The sequence below is a fragment of the Epargyreus clarus genome, unplaced genomic scaffold, assembly GCF_041222505.1.
Source record: "Epargyreus clarus isolate Ecla_fem2 unplaced genomic scaffold, WU_Ecla_fem_2.2 ptg000016l, whole genome shotgun sequence".
NCBI classification, from domain to species: Eukaryota; Metazoa; Arthropoda; class Insecta; order Lepidoptera; family Hesperiidae; genus Epargyreus; species Epargyreus clarus.
Window position 1 is genome coordinate 5766677 of NW_027332224.1, and position 16695 is coordinate 5783371.

A 16695-nucleotide genomic window follows, 5' to 3' on the forward strand; every position below is an offset into this window, starting at 1 on the left:
CAATAAATAATCAATATGTCCGCCTGACGATGAAATATGTTGTTTGTCAACACTATATCGATCTTACAATTTCCAATAGATTTCCTGAAAGTTAATTGTGTTTAGCGTGATTACGTGCATAAAACTGTAACATAGAGCGCTACATCATCAGTACCTTTCACTTAAAAATCACTCGCATGTCCCGATAGACAAATAATTATTTACGTGAAACTCGTAATTTGTGCAAATAATTCGATTTAAGTTTAAAATAACCCAAATATCCCAGATAAGTGTCTGAAAACAGTATTTTTTAAGTAAAAAAGTCGAAAATGTGCACAACAATACCGCAGTGTCGCAATATATTCGCGTGATTGAAAAAATCAATAAAAGTTGCAGTGGTCTTGCATATTTGCAATAGCGGTGTCCGTATTACGCCAAAATGGAAATACGAAAATACTAGCGTTAGTTCATCAGTGAATAATGATGGAGGGAGTGTTGTCGCAAAGAATGTCGCCTCTACTCAAGTGTATACTGTTATTCCTTTTTATATTCACCGCTAAAGTGCTAACGTCGCGGCCTCACGAAACTCAAGACTCTCGGAACGAGATACAGCACTCTAAACCTTCTCATTACGTGCGCACGTTCACCAAATATCATCATAGACGAACGATCCAATGGAACAATTTGGACCCGAGTTACTGGCCGGTCACACAAGATCAGCCGAAGGTGATCGGGAAAAGAAGCGTTGGCGTTCCAAATTCGAACGATCTGTTACCCGCCGAAACTGTTGATAGTACTTTGAGCCAGTATGCCACCGATTCTCGGAGCGACGTGATCGAGTTCGACAAAAAGGCTATATCTTCGAAAGATCAAAGTCAGAATGGCTTGGGTAGTGTGAAGGAGTATAAAGTGAAGGCGGCGGCCGTGGTCACCAGTGCACCAACAACAGTGGCACCGTCAATAACTTGTTTGTACAAGATTCATAGTGTAGCTATGAGCGCCACTCCATCGTACGATGAGAGATATATAGAGAAAAGTGACCAAATGACTGTGGAGAACGAAATGTATGGTATGCTGACCAGTTTACTTACCTATTTTTTTACATTTACAAATTCACGAATTAACCGATTCCGTGCAGATGGCAACACAGTTGTGCCACATCGCCCACAGTTGGTTATCGGTTAAGACAAACTGAGTCAAAAGGTGGTAGAACCCAGTATGGTTCGACTTCAGCGGCATCACCTCCACACCTATTTCTGCCTTATAACAGCAGTGTTAAGCGTTGTGTTCTGCTTTGAAGGGTGTGGTAAGGGAGACATACTTTTCCAAGGCATTCCAAATTAGTCCTCGGAGGTAATGGCGTATCAATGGCTGTCCTCAGGTAGGAATATCTAATCCTATCTGAGATAGATTGCAGATGTCCACGACAGTAGCCACTTACCATCAGGTGGACTGCATGCTCGTCTGCTACTCCTATATTAAAAAAAAACTGAGTGACTTGTTAGAGGTGGTGAGGTCATACCAATCTTACATCAGAGGATATCTATATAGGTCTAATTTAGTTTTGGGTCTAGATGCCATGTTCATGGTAAAAAAAATGATTGCAAATTGCCCAAAACATTTTTTTCTGGTTGATTTTTGTTACAATCTGTATACTGCCCAGTAGAAAAATAAACAGACACCATGCCATACTCATGATTCAAAAGTATCCTATTCCTAAATAATACTCTTGATTTTTGGATTTTGCATGTAGTTTGTACCTCTAACTGAGGTAACACTTATCAAGATTATTACTGTATAGCTGCATCCAATACAATGTTATAGTGTTTACTTTGTTGGTACAACTAATAAATAAATAAATAAATAAATAAAAAAAAAAAACACCTTCCTACTATTTGTCATCAGCTCTGTGGCTAATTGGGTCATAATTATAGGAAATTAAATGAATTTGTCGTTATTTTTAAACAAAGTCATAATATGCACTGAAGTGTGTCAGCCAAGTTGTAAAAAAAAATCTTGTGACAACACCATGTGTTGTATTACATGAACAATTTGGAGCTTTTGATCCCCTTATAATATATAAATATTTGCAAGATTTGACCTATTCACACACATTGACAGAAAAAAAAATTGTGAGAAAAATCAACTAATCTTTTTATTTTTCGATGCTTTTCAGATACCGGTGTGATAACAGAGACAACTCTACCCAGTGGTGAAGTGATACAAGTCCAGCAGTGTACCGACCCAAAGGCCTATTGCTATACACTGTATAATAACGATGATAATAACGAGGGGAACATCACTGTCCTGGGGCAAGGTTAGTGGGGGTTTATGGTTACTTAATGTAGTGTGTATATGAAAATTTTGGTGATCAGTCGTCACACATGGAGTTATGTAATCTTAAAGAGAATTGGCATCTTGCCTTAGGTTACAGATGTGTTTCTTCTTGAGAAAAAAGTTCACTTACTGTATCGGGTGGCATGCACACTCGTTTTTAACTACAAGCTTCATAAAAAAAAGAAAAAATACCTGTAATTTCTAAACTATAACTCCCTTTTTATCTACTGCTATCTCATACCTCTCTCTTCTTCGTCTCATATCTTCCTCTTTCACATCTCTCGTCCTATCTTATCTCTCCCTCTTTCTATTTTGTCTATCCCACTCTCATCTCTGTCTTTCTCTCTCATCTCTCGTTTTCATTTGTCACTCACCTCTCCTTTCTTTTCTCTCTCGCTTTCTCATTTTTGATTCTCACTCGCATCTTTATTCTTTTCATATCCCTCTTCCCCAGGTTGCTGGCACTCCTCGCAGGCCGAGGGGCGGAGCCCGTGCGACAAGTGCACCCGGGTGACCGCGAAGCTTCCGGCGAGCATGTTCTGCTGTTGTACCAAGAGCTTCTGCAATGCTGACTTCAGTAAGTTGATTATTTTTTTGTATTAGTAAACAATACAAATTTGTGTCTATTACAAATTTGTAACAAATATTAGTACAAATTACTTTTAAGGATGTAACATAAAAATAATAGTATAAAATAAATGCTAAGACAAAATAATTTGTTAATTAATTTTATTTTTTGTTCTTTTCTCATTTTTTTTATTTATAGATGTAAGTAGTGATTAAAATTCGGCTGTTTGATCAAGGGTTCCGAGGTTCGATTCCCAGGCACGCACCTCTGATTTTTCAATGATAAGTGTGTATTTAAAATTATCATCATGCTTCAACGGTGAAGGAAAACATCGTGAGGAAACCTGCATACCTGAGATAAAGTTTTTGAAGGTGAAGTTTACGAATTCGCACGTGGCCAGCATGGTGAATTATTCCCTAATCCTTTACATTCTGAGATCCGTGCCTAGCACTTAGACAGAAATGGATTGACGTCGAATTTCATACATTTTAAATTATTTCTCCAACAGCCTCACTAAAAGAGGAGACAGTGACAATCAAAGCGCAATCCACAATGGACACGTCCGCGGCGTCGGCGAGTTATTCGAGTATTGTAGCTTCCGCCATCTTGGCGTTAGTCGCGCTGCTGCTGAGCGCAGTTGTGCTTCGGAAGGTGTACTGCAAGCGCGTGGAGTTGGATAAGGACGATATGAGCGATGGTGTTGATGTGGAGAAGGGTGAGTGATTGTGTAGTTGAACTGCTTTTATTTATTTATTTATTTATTGTCAAATAGAACTGTTTCGCAGAACAAATTATACTAATTGACACACACTAATTAAATGATATATAAAACAATTTGATGTCGACATAAAGAATAAATACAAATCAAATAACAATAATGCATCTCCAATTTAAAACATTATAGTAAATTAATAATTGCAAAAATAATAATTAATCTTTGGAAATAAATAATAATTGTAAAAATTATAGAATTAATAACAGTATTTAGTTGCCCTCACTGGAACTCACTGAAACTTAGGCACACATTCAAAACTTGGTAGATTGTAATTTGAATATCATCACATACACATTAGAAATGAATTATCACTTGCTAAAACGGTGAAGGAAAACATCGTGAGGAAACCTGCATACCTGAGAAATATTAAAAAAATGTTTTCAAAGGTATGTGAAGTCTACCAATACGCACTTGGCCAGCGCGGTGGACTATAGCCTAATCCTTCTCATTCTGAGAGGAGACCCGTGCCCAGCAGTGGGACAGTAATGGGTTGATGATGATGACATACACACTCACATTAACGCACGCATTTAGTGACAGTATCTATAACATAAAATGTAATGTTTTTGGCTATTACTTTAATATTAAGTATTAGATACCATAAGTAAATAAAGCTGTAGATTTTAGTAAATAAATAAATCATCATAAAAAATGGGTTAGGTTGGGTTAGGTTACGTTTCGGCTCAGTATTATTGTTTTTGTAATAGAACATTTTGTCTTTATGGATAGTAAATACTAATTTGGATTGAATTTTGTTTATTTTTGACTGTAACTACATTTTTTAATATTTAAAAAGCAATATGGGAGCAAGTTCAAAAATCTTTTTATGTACTGGGAACGTTTTTTGTGCATTTTCTATTTCAGAATTTTGAAATTAGTCTGATATAATTGTAATATGTTATACTTTACTATTTTACATATTACACTGTAAAATTATATACAATTTATTCAACAGAATTGTGATTTTTTTTCGGACTTATATTAATGTTTTTTTTTCTTTCAAAATTATGTGTATATGAATATTATACATATTGTTTCAGGAGACATAATGGGCAGTGGTCCTGACGCATTAGCGACTGGCTTGCTTTGTGTGGACAATTTGACTCTGATTGAGCATATAGGTAAATAATACGTTTTGTAAATACATAGTCTTAAAAGTTTCTATGTTTTTATGATTATATTTTTATTTTATGTTCATGAATATATATTATGGCGCCCTAAAATTGCTTGTCAGTTAGCCTAGGATTATAAAATATTGTGGGAGATTTAAGCCTGTACCTAGATGGTAACCGCCCATGCTAGAGAGCATGAATTTTTTTTTTATAATATAGGAGCAGCAGACGAGCATGTAGTCCACCTGAAGGTGCTATTGCCGCCCATGGACATCTGTAAGCAACCCAGATAGGATTAGATATTCTTAGCTGAGGTCAGCTACAGATGCGCCGCTATTCCTGAGGACTAAGCTCGAACGCCTCGGAAAAGTATGTCTCCCTTAGCACACTCTTCAAAGCAGCACACAGCAGCGTTTAACACTGTTGCTATAAGGCAGAAATAGGTGTGGCGGTGGTGCCGCCGGAGTCGAACCACACAGAGTTCTACCACCTTCATATTCTTCAAAGTTCTTACCAAATTAAAATAGGATCAATAAATATTAAACTCTCTAGGTGGCCTTCATAACTTTAAGTGTAATTTTTCACAGGTTCAGGTAAATTCGGCTCGGTATGGCGAGGTAGTTTGGGTTCGACGCCGGTGGCGGTCAAACTCTATTCCAATGTATCCGCGTGGCACAAGGAGGCTGCCGTGTACTCGCTGCCACATCTTGCTCATCCCAACATATTGAAGTATTATGGTGAGTTTACGTTTTATATAATTTTTAGGTACTTATTAAACGTTTTAAAAAAATAGCTTTGTTTTCTAAATAAATAATAAATAAATAATTAGCCGGCATTTTGTTGCGTCCGCCATCTTGAATTTAGTAACGTCATTTTGTTTTTCAACTTCCTAAAAAAACTTTTTTTGATTTGATATCATATATCATGGGACTGCCTAAGAAATTATTGGGTCGGCATTTTGTGGTGTCCGCCATATTGGTTAAAGAATGACGTCACTAAACTAAACTTGCATTTTTTTTCAAAACAAACGTGTATGCAAAATTATTTTTGAATATCAATACATAATCAAATTTAAAATGTACAAAAACATATTTAATATCACACGTCTGTGTATAATATTATCTTAATATAGACGTTACTTTTCGACGGATTTATTATCGGTATAAGAAAGGCACGCGGCAGTGCGTCAAGCCAAGTTCTAGCTAATGCACGCAGTGCGTAATGTTTATGGCTCGACTTGGCAGGCCACAGCCGTGCCCCCAGATATTGCGAAATGTTTCAGCGTTTCTAAAATCGATCTATTTATTTACATGCCTTTTGTATATGATTCGCGTGTATAATTAGGGATTTTAGTATGTAATTAATTCATACAAGTATTTAATTTTTCGAACATTAATCAACAAAATGTGATGATATGTGAAATGATTAAAACAATGTTAAAACAATGTTTCAAAAGGTGCCCTTCGGTCCGCTCTGCAGTTTTTTCGCGAAAACGTTTTTCTTTTCGACGTTTCCGATGTGCTTTCAGACGCTTAGCTACCAATCTAATATGTTACACAGGCAGCGACACGCGAACATCGTTGACGGAGGGTGGTGCTCGCGAGCACTTGCTCGTGCTGGAGCTGTGTTCGGGGACTCTACGCTCGAGGCTACAGCGAGCGCCGCTCGGTTGGCTCGAGTTCGCCACGCTGGCGCACGGACTGGCTGCTGCCCTGGCGCATCTACACACGCCAGGTGGGTGTGGGGGGTCGGGGGGTCGGGGGATCGCGCCTGTAGTGAAGGAGCAGGCTCTTAGGGTATTGAAGAGGCGTGTTTATAGTTTGATGACTTTATTATAACTCTCTTAATACTAAGCTTAACCTAACTTATATAACTATGAGTCCTACACACACTACACGCCGGAGCGAGCCAATTACGCTGTTGCGGCCGGAGGTTCCAAAAAAAGACCAAAGTTGATTTAAATTTAATTTAATTTAAAAATAAAAATTACATTAATTACTTATTTTTAATACTAAACTAAGTGAGCGACCTTAATTCGAAGTTTGAGATCAGTATGACGCGGAGGCCTTTTGTAGGTCTAAGGAAATCGTGAGATTGACGTCAATATTGCATCTGCAACCTAGTTCTCTCTGGTCCGACTAGCATACACTTGTGACGAGTCAGCGATTCCCTTAGGGTTCCACTATGTAATTAGCTCCTTGAGTGCTAGATTGCGCTCGGGCACGCTGCGCTCGCGGCTTATGAGAGAGAGGACGTGACGTCTGTATGAGAAAGATATAACGTGTGTGTTTTCTACATTCGATTACATTCTAATGCATGGTCATTATATTAAACAAAGGTTTTAATAAGCTTGTCTTAGCCTTAGTCCATTGTTTAAAGTAAAATTATGTTTTAACAGTAATAATTATTAATTACTTACTTAATCTCCATGTTTCTAGCTGGCAGCAAGCCGTGCGTGGTGCACCGCGACGTGAACAGCAGCAACGTGCTGGTCTGCTGGGGCGGGCGCGCGCGGCTCGCGGACCTCGGCCTCGCGCAGTGCGTGCCGCACGCGTCGCACGCGCCGCACGCGCCCGCGCGCTACAGCGAGGTGCGTGTGTGTCCCCCCGACCCCCCGCCCCCCGGCACAGCGCGCGGACCTCGGCCTCGCGCAGTGCGTGCCGCACGCGTCGCACGCGCCGCACGCGCCGCACGCGCCCGCGCGCTACAGCGAGGTGCGTGTGTGTCCCCCCGACCCCCCGCCCCCCGGCACAGCGCGCGGACCTCGGCCTCGCGCAGTGCGTGCCGCACGCGTCGCACGCGCCGCACGCGCCCGCGCGCTACAGCGAGGTGCGTGTGTGTCCCCCCGACGCCCCGCCCCCCGGCACAGCGCGCGGACCTCGGCCTCGCGCAGTGCGTGCCGCACGCGTCGCACGCGCCGCACGCGCCGCACGCGCCCGCGCGCTACAGCGAGGTGCGTGTGTGTCCCCCCGACCCCCCGCCCCCCGGCACAGCGCGCGGACCTCGGCCTCGCGCAGTGCGTGCCGCACGCGTCGCACGCGCCGCACGCGCCCGCGCGCTACAGCGAGGTGCGTGTGTGTCCCCCCGACCCCCCGCCCCCCGGCACAGCGCGCGGACCTCGGCCTCGCGCAGTGCGTGCCGCACGCGTCGCACGCGCCGCACGCGCCCGCGCGCTACAGCGAGGTGCGTGTGTGTCCCCCCGACCCCCCGCCCCCCGGCACAGCGCGCGGACCTCGGCCTCGCGCAGTGCGTGCCGCACGCGTCGCACGCGCCGCACGCGCCCGCGCGCTACAGCGAGGTGCGTGTGTGTCCCCCCGACCCCCCGCCCCCCGGCACAGCGCGCGGACCTCGGCCTCGCGCAGTGCGTGCCGCACGCGTCGCACGCGCCGCACGCGCCCGCGCGCTACAGCGAGGTGCGTGTGTGTCCCCCCGACCCCCCGCCCCCCGGCACAGCGCGCGGACCTCGGCCTCGCGCAGTGCGTGCCGCACGCGTCGCACGCGCCGCACGCGCCCGCGCGCTACAGCGAGGTGCGTGTGTGTCCCCCCGACCCCCCGCCCCCCGGCACAGCGCGCGGACCTCGGCCTCGCGCAGTGCGTGCCGCACGCGCCGCACGCGCCGCACGCGCCCGCGCGCTACAGCGAGGTGCGTGTGTGTCCCCCCGACCCCCCGCCCCCCGGCACAGCGCGCGGACCTCGGCCTCGCGCAGTGCGTGCCGCACGCGTCGCACGCGCCGCACGCGCCGCACGCGCCCGCGCGCTACAGCGAGGTGCGTGTGTGTCCCCCCGACCCCCCGCCCCCCGGCACAGCGCGCGGACCTCGGCCTCGCGCAGTGCGTGCCGCACGCGTCGCACGCGCCGCACGCGCCGCACGCGCCCGCGCGCTACAGCGAGGTGCGTGTGTGTCCCCCCGACCCCCCGCCCCCCGGCACAGCGCGCGGACCTCGGCCTCGCGCAGTGCGTGCCGCACGCGCCGCACGCGCCGCACGCGCCCGCGCGCTACAGCGAGGTGCGTGTGTGTCCCCCCGACCCCCCGCCCCCCGGCACAGCGCGCGGACCTCGGCCTCGCGCAGTGCGTGCCGCACGCGTGAATATGGTCCTTCGAGCCGGATGGATGGTGGTTTGATTTGTGTTTAAATTGTACAAATAATAAAGTACTCGGTACGTGAAGTGTAGTTGAATGCTCCTTTGAGCTAGATTATGTAATTAACAATTTATTAGCATTCTGATTCACCTAAATATCATATTACACACAATCATCAAGCACAAGTCATTAAAATTGGGCATAAGCTTTAAACGCTACTACATTGAAACGTTCTTCTTTTATTCAGGCCGGCACGCTCCGCTACCTCTCCCCGGAGGCGCTAGAGGGCGCGCTCGACCTGTCCGGCGCGCGCGCGGCGCTGTGCGCGGTGGACGTGTTCGCGCTGGCGCTGGTGCTGTGGGAGATGCTGTGGCGGACCGCGCCCGCGCACGCGCCCGCCCGCGCGCCGCCCTACGCGCCGCCCTACCACCACCACGGCCTGCCCGCGCGCCCCACGCTCGCGCAGATGCAGGTGTGTGCGGGGGGTGTCCCTGTAGTCCCGGGACTAGAATAGGGCTACGGTATCCCCTGCCTGTCGTAAGAGCCGACTAAAAGGGGGCTTCCGGGGTTTCGGGCCGCAAGATTGGGAGGTCGAGCCGTCCAGCAAGCAACTCTAGGAAGGGCGGCGGTATGTGTGGTCGCATACCGTCGTAAACACCAGACGGTGTGGTGAGTCCTGAAGCTCACCTAGGAGGAGCCCGAAGGGGTAACGCGTTCAGAGGACTCCGGTTGCGTTCCGTAGGAGATCCCTTAGTCCTCTTGGCAACGCTGAGGACGACCACCGGGGGTATTTAAGTGCGGTAAAAATCCCACATAACCCCGTGTCGCTCCTACGACACTACCTTTTAAAGGTTTCCCGCTCGTAAACAAAAAAAAAGGTGTGTGCCGGGGGCGCGGGGTTGGGGGTGATGCTGTGGCCACCACCTCGACCAACACTACAACCGTCACTACTACAACTACATCAATCGCGACAATCAACTCGATTTCAACATTACACCCACCACCGCTGTTGCAGGCCTACTCTTAAGCAGATGCAAGTGTATACCGAACCGACCCCCTTCCTTATTTATCACTATCATGCTCCGTGGCTCACTCATGCACAGATGCAGGTCCCACAATCACCACAACCACCACCTTCAACGATGGTTCAAACAACAACAATGTTCTGGCGGGTTACTACCATCTCTTAAAACAATATTATTTTAATCATACTTTTACTTTTTTGCAGGAAATTTAACATTATAAGCGAAATATGACAATGTTAGATGGTTTTATACAATGGATAAGCAAAAAATTAATAAGGGTTTAAGTTTGTTCAACTGTGTATGACGGAGTATTTTACTGTTTTAAGGAGGAAATAAAACTTTCCTGAACTATTGATAGTTTTTAAAAGATGGTGGTAGGCCCGTAGAACCAGATAGGACAGAAATAGGTGTGACAGTGGTCCTTTGGGAGTCGAATCACAAGTAGTCTACCTTTTACTTTTGTTATAAACTCCATGTACCAAGTGTTTAATATAATAATTTTGTGTCACAGAGCCTGGTGTCCCGCAACAAGGCGAGACCGCCCTTACCCAAGGGCCCGGTCCCTGAAGCTAGGGCGCTGAAGATAGCCTGCGACACGTGTGACGAGTGTTGGGATCATGATGCCGAGGCTAGGTACGCTTTGAGGGTTTCTTACCTTAAGTTAAGATTAAAACTACTTCGCAACAATCCGCTACAAATATGTATGATGGTATATATTTTAAACCATGCAGTATGTACCACCCTCCCTCCCTCAAAGGATGCATGCAGATGCAAAAATTAAAAATATACACCACCATACATACCACCACCAACACGTGTTTCGCTCCAAAACGGAGCATCATCACTGTAAGTTGACTCTACGACGGTTAATCGCTAAGTGACGCTGTCAACCTAATGCATGCCTTTTATAATGGTATCCAACCCTCCCCTCCACAATGAAATGTAAACAACTGATGACAGTTGTGTGATAATAAGGTTATAGATTAATTATTCGCATTAAATCTGCGAATAATCATCTGTTTACTGATTGTTGGTAAAAATATGAAGTAAAGGAGAGCACAATAACAACAGTAGGATTACACTGCTGAATGAACAAATTAATGTGTCCAGCTCTCCAGTGACAACGTCACTTAGCGATTAACCGTCGTAGAGTCAACTTACCCTGATGATGCTCCGTTTTGGAGCGAAACACGTGTTGGTGGTGGTATGTATGGTGGTGTATATTTTTAATTTTTGCATCTGCATGCATCCTTTGAGGGAGGGAGGGTGGTACATACTGCATGGTTTAAAATATATACCATCATACATATTTGTAGCGGATTGTTGCGAAGTAGTTTTTAATCTTAACTTAATAGCATGGATTTCCGCAAAGTAACGCCTGATACAATTAAGTTTCTTACCTTGCCTATGTACACTTGAATGCTTAATAGGTACTTGAAAATTGATAGATAGATTGAGCTTTTGATTGATTGAGCGGTTCATTGGTTGAGATGTTGATTGATTGAGCTATTGATTGGTTTTGTTGATTGAATGAGTGAGTTGATTGAATGAGCGCTTGCTTGATGGAGCAATTGGTCGCTTGATTTTTGGTGTATAATTGTTCGAATGAGCGGTTGATTTATTAAGAGATAGATAGCGATTGGCGGTTAGGCAAATAACATGGATTACTCGCCTAATATATTTATTTGGTTTTGGATCGGTTGAATGATTGAATGAGCTTTTAATTATGATATGCGTTGATTAATTTATTGATTGATGTAATGAGTTGATTGATAGATAGTTAGGATGATTGAGCGTTTAATTTTTGAGTTTTGTAAGCATCATTTCATTTTTTAAAGCATTTAAATCAAAAAGTATATATTTTTATCCAGATTGACAGCGGTGTGCGTAGAAGAGCGCATGGCTGAGCTAAAAATGATGCTACTCGTACAAGGTCCGGTAATACACGATAATAACTTGCACCCCCATGCTCCAGGTAAGTGACATTAAAATGTATTTATTTACTACAAAAGAAACAGTCAATGTTATAGAAAAGATATGTACTTAATGATTTTTTGTAATGAAAATGTATGTAAGTAATATTATTGATTTTAATGTATTATTAAAATTGGAGCACATTTGCTTTTAAACGCAAATGTAAATACTTTATGTTTTAAAGGACGATTTTATTCCTAATTCTTGTGTAAATAAGTATTTGACTTTAATATAGAGGTAGTTGACAGACTTAATATTAATAATATCATTTGTAATATGTATTTTTAGCGGAGATCAACGTGTCATCGCCCCCGGACAGCGACAAGAACTCGAATTGCACTAACACACAGAACGGTGACGTCACCACCCCCCTCCTGTACCCCCACCCACACATAGGCAGGAACACGTGCATAGAACGCAACACGCACACAAACACACAGACACACACGGTCGAACTCATACATAAGAGTCTCAAAGATATTACAGCACCCACTGAGGTACCAAGAGTTCAGAATGTTGAAGAGAATTGTCTGTCCGTAGCAAGGATTAGTCACAATAGGCTCCAAACGCAAGAAAATTCTGATAGGTTTAATGAGATAAGATCGTATCAGCGGCCTCTAGATTACGTTCAAAATGACGTCAGCTCCCATGACGTAGATAGGGGCCCGAAACAAACAAACATTCTCCAAGACACGAAAGTAGATAAACCTAAATGGGGGATACGGAAGTTTTTCGAAAAGAAATTGGGTAGGGCGCCAAAGGAAACGGAGGTGAAGCTGGTAGCAGAGAGCTCCAATCTAGTACAGAATGCGAGAACGATGACGTCGATTATAGATAAACCGAGTAATATTCCATTCGATTCGGCTAGGCCAGCGAATTTAGTTCTAAACCAAGATAGGACATACAATTTCGAAGCGCCCTGTACATTGTCGCCACCGAATAGAACCTTGTCCCCTACAATGATGATGGAATCCGAAATGAATACGGATAAAGTGTTCAAAGAATTACCGAGAGATGACACTGAGTCGAAACATCAAATTTTCGCGGTAATCGTACCTAAAGTCAAACCGGCCGACGTGAGCCGAAGTAAGACGTCTGGTAGCACGGAGAGTATCAATAAGCGATCCGTTAGGACCTCTATGTCTTCACAGAGTATTTTTAAAGCAGGCCATTCAGAGTCAGAAGATTCGACTGTGAAAAAACGACTTAGTTGCGACAATCGTATCATTACTAACACGAATAGTGGGAGATCTTCTAGAGCGAGTATTAATCTAGAACTACAGTATATAGATAATAATCAAACTGAAAATTTTAATGGAAATGATAGCCCGTTCGATCTAAACTCGGATTGCTCGAGCAGCGAAGACGAACACCTAATGCTACTCTCAGAGAACGGTGGCTCAAAAATAACGATGCAAACGATACCTAAAACGAGTGAAAGCGATAAGAAGCGACAAAACGATGTCCTGAAAGAGGCGAGTCAAGCTAAAACAGTCGGTTTTAATAAATTCCAAAACAAATACACGAATTTCGATAACGAATTCAGCGATCCGAATGATAAAGAGAATTTGGTGAATGGATACAGTGGGGACAATCCGGTATACTTGGCGGCTTTGAACGGCGAAATAGACACAGGCGATTTAAAAATGTCAGAGAACGCAACCGATAGGAATCCGAAATCACCGAAACCGTCTTTGAAGTCACTAGCGATAAAACGTCAGCATTCGTTAGAACAGGTCAGCGAGATTTTCACATCAGCTGGTGATATTAATCTACAGAACCCAGCCGGTAGGGTCAAAACGCCTGGAGATTTGCCCGTGGCTGTGCGAAGGGCTCGACGGGATAGGGCCCTGCAAAAGGGAAGGGCTAGCGAGTGTAACAGATTGAGCTTGTACGACGATAGGATGATGTTTGGGAACAGCCTGTGAATTGTTTAGCGAGGGTTTGGTACTATCGAGATAATTATTTCAATTAGAAATTAAATCTGGTTTGAATTCTATCTATTTTGAGTCTACAATGGTGTAATAGTAGCGATGCTGTTATTTTTGAAAAGTTTAGGCTTGAGCAATTCTAACTCCCGTTATTAATAACCAATCTGACCAATGTTTTGCCTGCAAAAGATCAACTTTTGACAAGTTCTAAATACTACACATTGCCATTATTCGATCTTTTGTAAGCTAAATTATGCTAACTTTGGATAGATTGATTAATAATAACGGCCGTTAGTCCTCAGTCGAAGTAGCTAAGCTATGATTGGTTTCAGCGGTTATTGTGGATTATATTTTGGATTTGTTGTAGTCAATATTTCATTTTTCGTTTGTTTAAGTACAAGTACACACCTACTACTACTAAAGAAAAGGTATAAAATCTTCGATAGCGTGATTCAGAAGTAGTGACGCCATTTTCTATTATGTTCACAAGTATTATATCACGTCTGCACTCTTTCTAAGTATTGTACATAATTCCATTATACCTTTTCTTTTTATTTGATTTTTTATCAACATTCCAAAAAAAATCATCTACCCGCTGATTGTATTTTGTTTATCTACCCCCAATACATATTTTCTTCATTTGTCTCTTCTAGATTTTTAGTCAACCATCTACATATTATTACTATCCACGGACCTATATTTGTCCATCTACCCTCGAAACATTATTTTTTACTACCCACTTCATAGAGTTAATCTACCCTCACATTTCAGAATTATACCGCAGATGTTATTAATATAAGTATGTATATCATGAGATACTGTTCCACGGTTCGGTTTGCTCGGTTATTTATGCCGCGTACGTGCAAAATGTGGAATGAACTTCCTCCTGAGGTATTCCCTGAGCGCTATGACATGGGGCTCTTCAAGAGGCGTGCAAAAAGAGCTCTCCTACAAAGCCGGCGATGCATTGGCGACTCCTCTGGTGTTGCAAATGTCCATAGGCGACGGTGACTGCTTTCCATCAGGTAGCCCGTCTGCCTTATCGTTAGGTATACATATTAAAAAAAGAAAATAATATTATTACAATATTATAATATTTATTTAATGGTGAAAAGAAAAACATGAAATAATTGAAATAATTATCAAGGTAGTACGAACCCTATATAAATATGAATACTTACTATATTCCACTGTAGTTAATAATGTGATATAATTAATATTGTTCGAACAATTTGAATTGCATTTTATCAGTTTTGCGATTGAATTTACGCTTTATGGATAAAGTCATGATTTTTTTAATTATTTTAAAAAAGGAAAAGTAATGATTTTTTTTTTATTTTGTATGTAAAATATGTATTTTGTGTATTTTAATGTTCGTGTTGATATTTTATGAAAATGCGTTGATTATTATGCTTGACGCTAGAGTTCTTTTTCCAGCAAAAGAAAGAAAAAAGAAAATGAAGCTCTAAGTTTTTTTTGTTTGTATAATTTTTTTATCAATATGCGCTCATTTTCATGTTCCATTTTTAATCTCAAATAAATAGTTTGTCGCTAGAGTTCTTTTTTAAGTAAAAGAAAGAAAGAAAGAAAGAAAAAATAAACATTTATTTAATGACATACAACATAACTTCGAACATGTCCATGAAATCTTTGGTTTTCCTTTTGATTTTTAATGATATTCTATATAGCGTTGAAATTTGATCGCAAAACATATTTTTTCAAAACGTTTGTGTCATTGTAATGCATTTATATTTAGTCCCGAGCTTTATTCAAATAGTTTACGAATTAGATTAGTGCTGCTAAAACAAAATGTCTTAAGTGCTAGCACTTTGATAAGAAAAGAAAGAAAGAAAAAAAGAAATTAATAATTTGGCATTTATGAATCTGAATAATATAGGTTGCTTTAAGAAAGCGAATTTATGATTGTTTGATGTTAGAATTTTGATAAATTCATGAATTTTTGCACTGCTGTGTTCTGGTTTGAGGGGTGTGGTACGGAAGCCATATTGTTTCGAGGTATTCCAGCTTAGTTCCTGAGACCTAAGGGCTGAGAGGTAGCGGGGCGTCTGTGGCCGTCCTTAGATAGAAATCTAATCTTATCTGGGGTTGATTACAGACGTTCATGGGCGGTAGAAGCCACTTACCATCGGCTGGACTGCAAGCTCGTCCGCTGCTTTTTATAAAAAAACATAACTTTGAAAAATCAGTGGTGCATGCCCGGAGTTGGTAACTCGGTTTCCTAATTGCCATTGAGTTTCAACTAAGATATCACTACTTGCTTGCTTGCTTGTTCATATGACTACTGCAAAATTTTAGGCATATGATTAAATTGATTACATACTTTGTGATATATTAATTTTTTATCATCCGCCTAGGCTTTTGATCAAATGCTTGATTCTGCTATACAAATATTACGCAATTTTTTTTTGTAATATATGTATTACATAGATAGAAAATCCGAATATAGCATTTAAGACATTTTGAACTAAAGTCATTTAGTGTGTAAACATAACAAAATTAACATTGCAAGATTAGAACATTGTTACCTCACTTTTAAGATGTTGAAAAAAATAATAATCCTCATTACTTTAAACAATTTGACTTTAAAAATTAATTTAGCTTTAATTACACTGGTATAGTCCGCGCCAAACTGCCAGTCCGCTCTGAATATAGAAATGAATCGCGTCGCCGTAGCAAATTGTATGGCTACACCTGCTCGCAACAACTACAGAGCGGACTAGCAGTTTGGCGCGGACTATACTTTATAAAACTTGTAAGGTTGATCTTATTTTTATTATTTATAAACTGTAATTTGACTTTAGCACTTATTGATTATTTAAAACAATTGAGAGGGAGGGGGTAAATAAAGATGGCGCTTGCGACGTACATGCAACGTATTCTGACAGGCTAAGG

The 16695-nt window shown here is 42.5% G+C and overlaps 1 protein-coding gene across 1 annotated transcript; it reads left to right on the plus strand.

Annotated features, from left to right (window-relative positions):
- Window positions 1-16: 16 nt before the first annotated feature.
- LOC140748653 (uncharacterized) lies at window positions 17-14348 on the plus strand. Its single transcript, XM_073081497.1, has 12 exons — window positions 17-1048; window positions 2156-2296; window positions 2771-2893; window positions 3393-3599; window positions 4700-4780; window positions 5359-5508; window positions 6332-6505; window positions 7210-7361; window positions 9100-9324; window positions 10389-10510; window positions 11749-11852; window positions 12140-14348. Exons 1-12 carry the CDS (start codon window positions 460-462, stop codon window positions 13777-13779), a joined length of 3708 nt encoding a protein of 1235 aa, XP_072937598.1. The 5' UTR covers window positions 17-459; the 3' UTR covers window positions 13780-14348.
- Window positions 14349-16695: the final 2347 nt, after the last annotated feature.

Excerpts from the sequence above, each read along its gene's own strand:
- LOC140748653 (XM_073081497.1), top strand. The coding sequence starts at position 460 with ATGATGGAGGGAGTGTTGTCGCAAAGAATGTCGCCTCTACTCAAGTGT. Across the intron at positions 3,600-4,699 it reads TGGTGTTGATGTGGAGAAGG|GAGACATAATGGGCAGTGGT; the intron begins GTGAGTGATTGT and ends ATATTGTTTCAG. Across the intron at positions 4,781-5,358 it reads GACTCTGATTGAGCATATAG|GTTCAGGTAAATTCGGCTCG; the intron begins GTAAATAATACG and ends AATTTTTCACAG.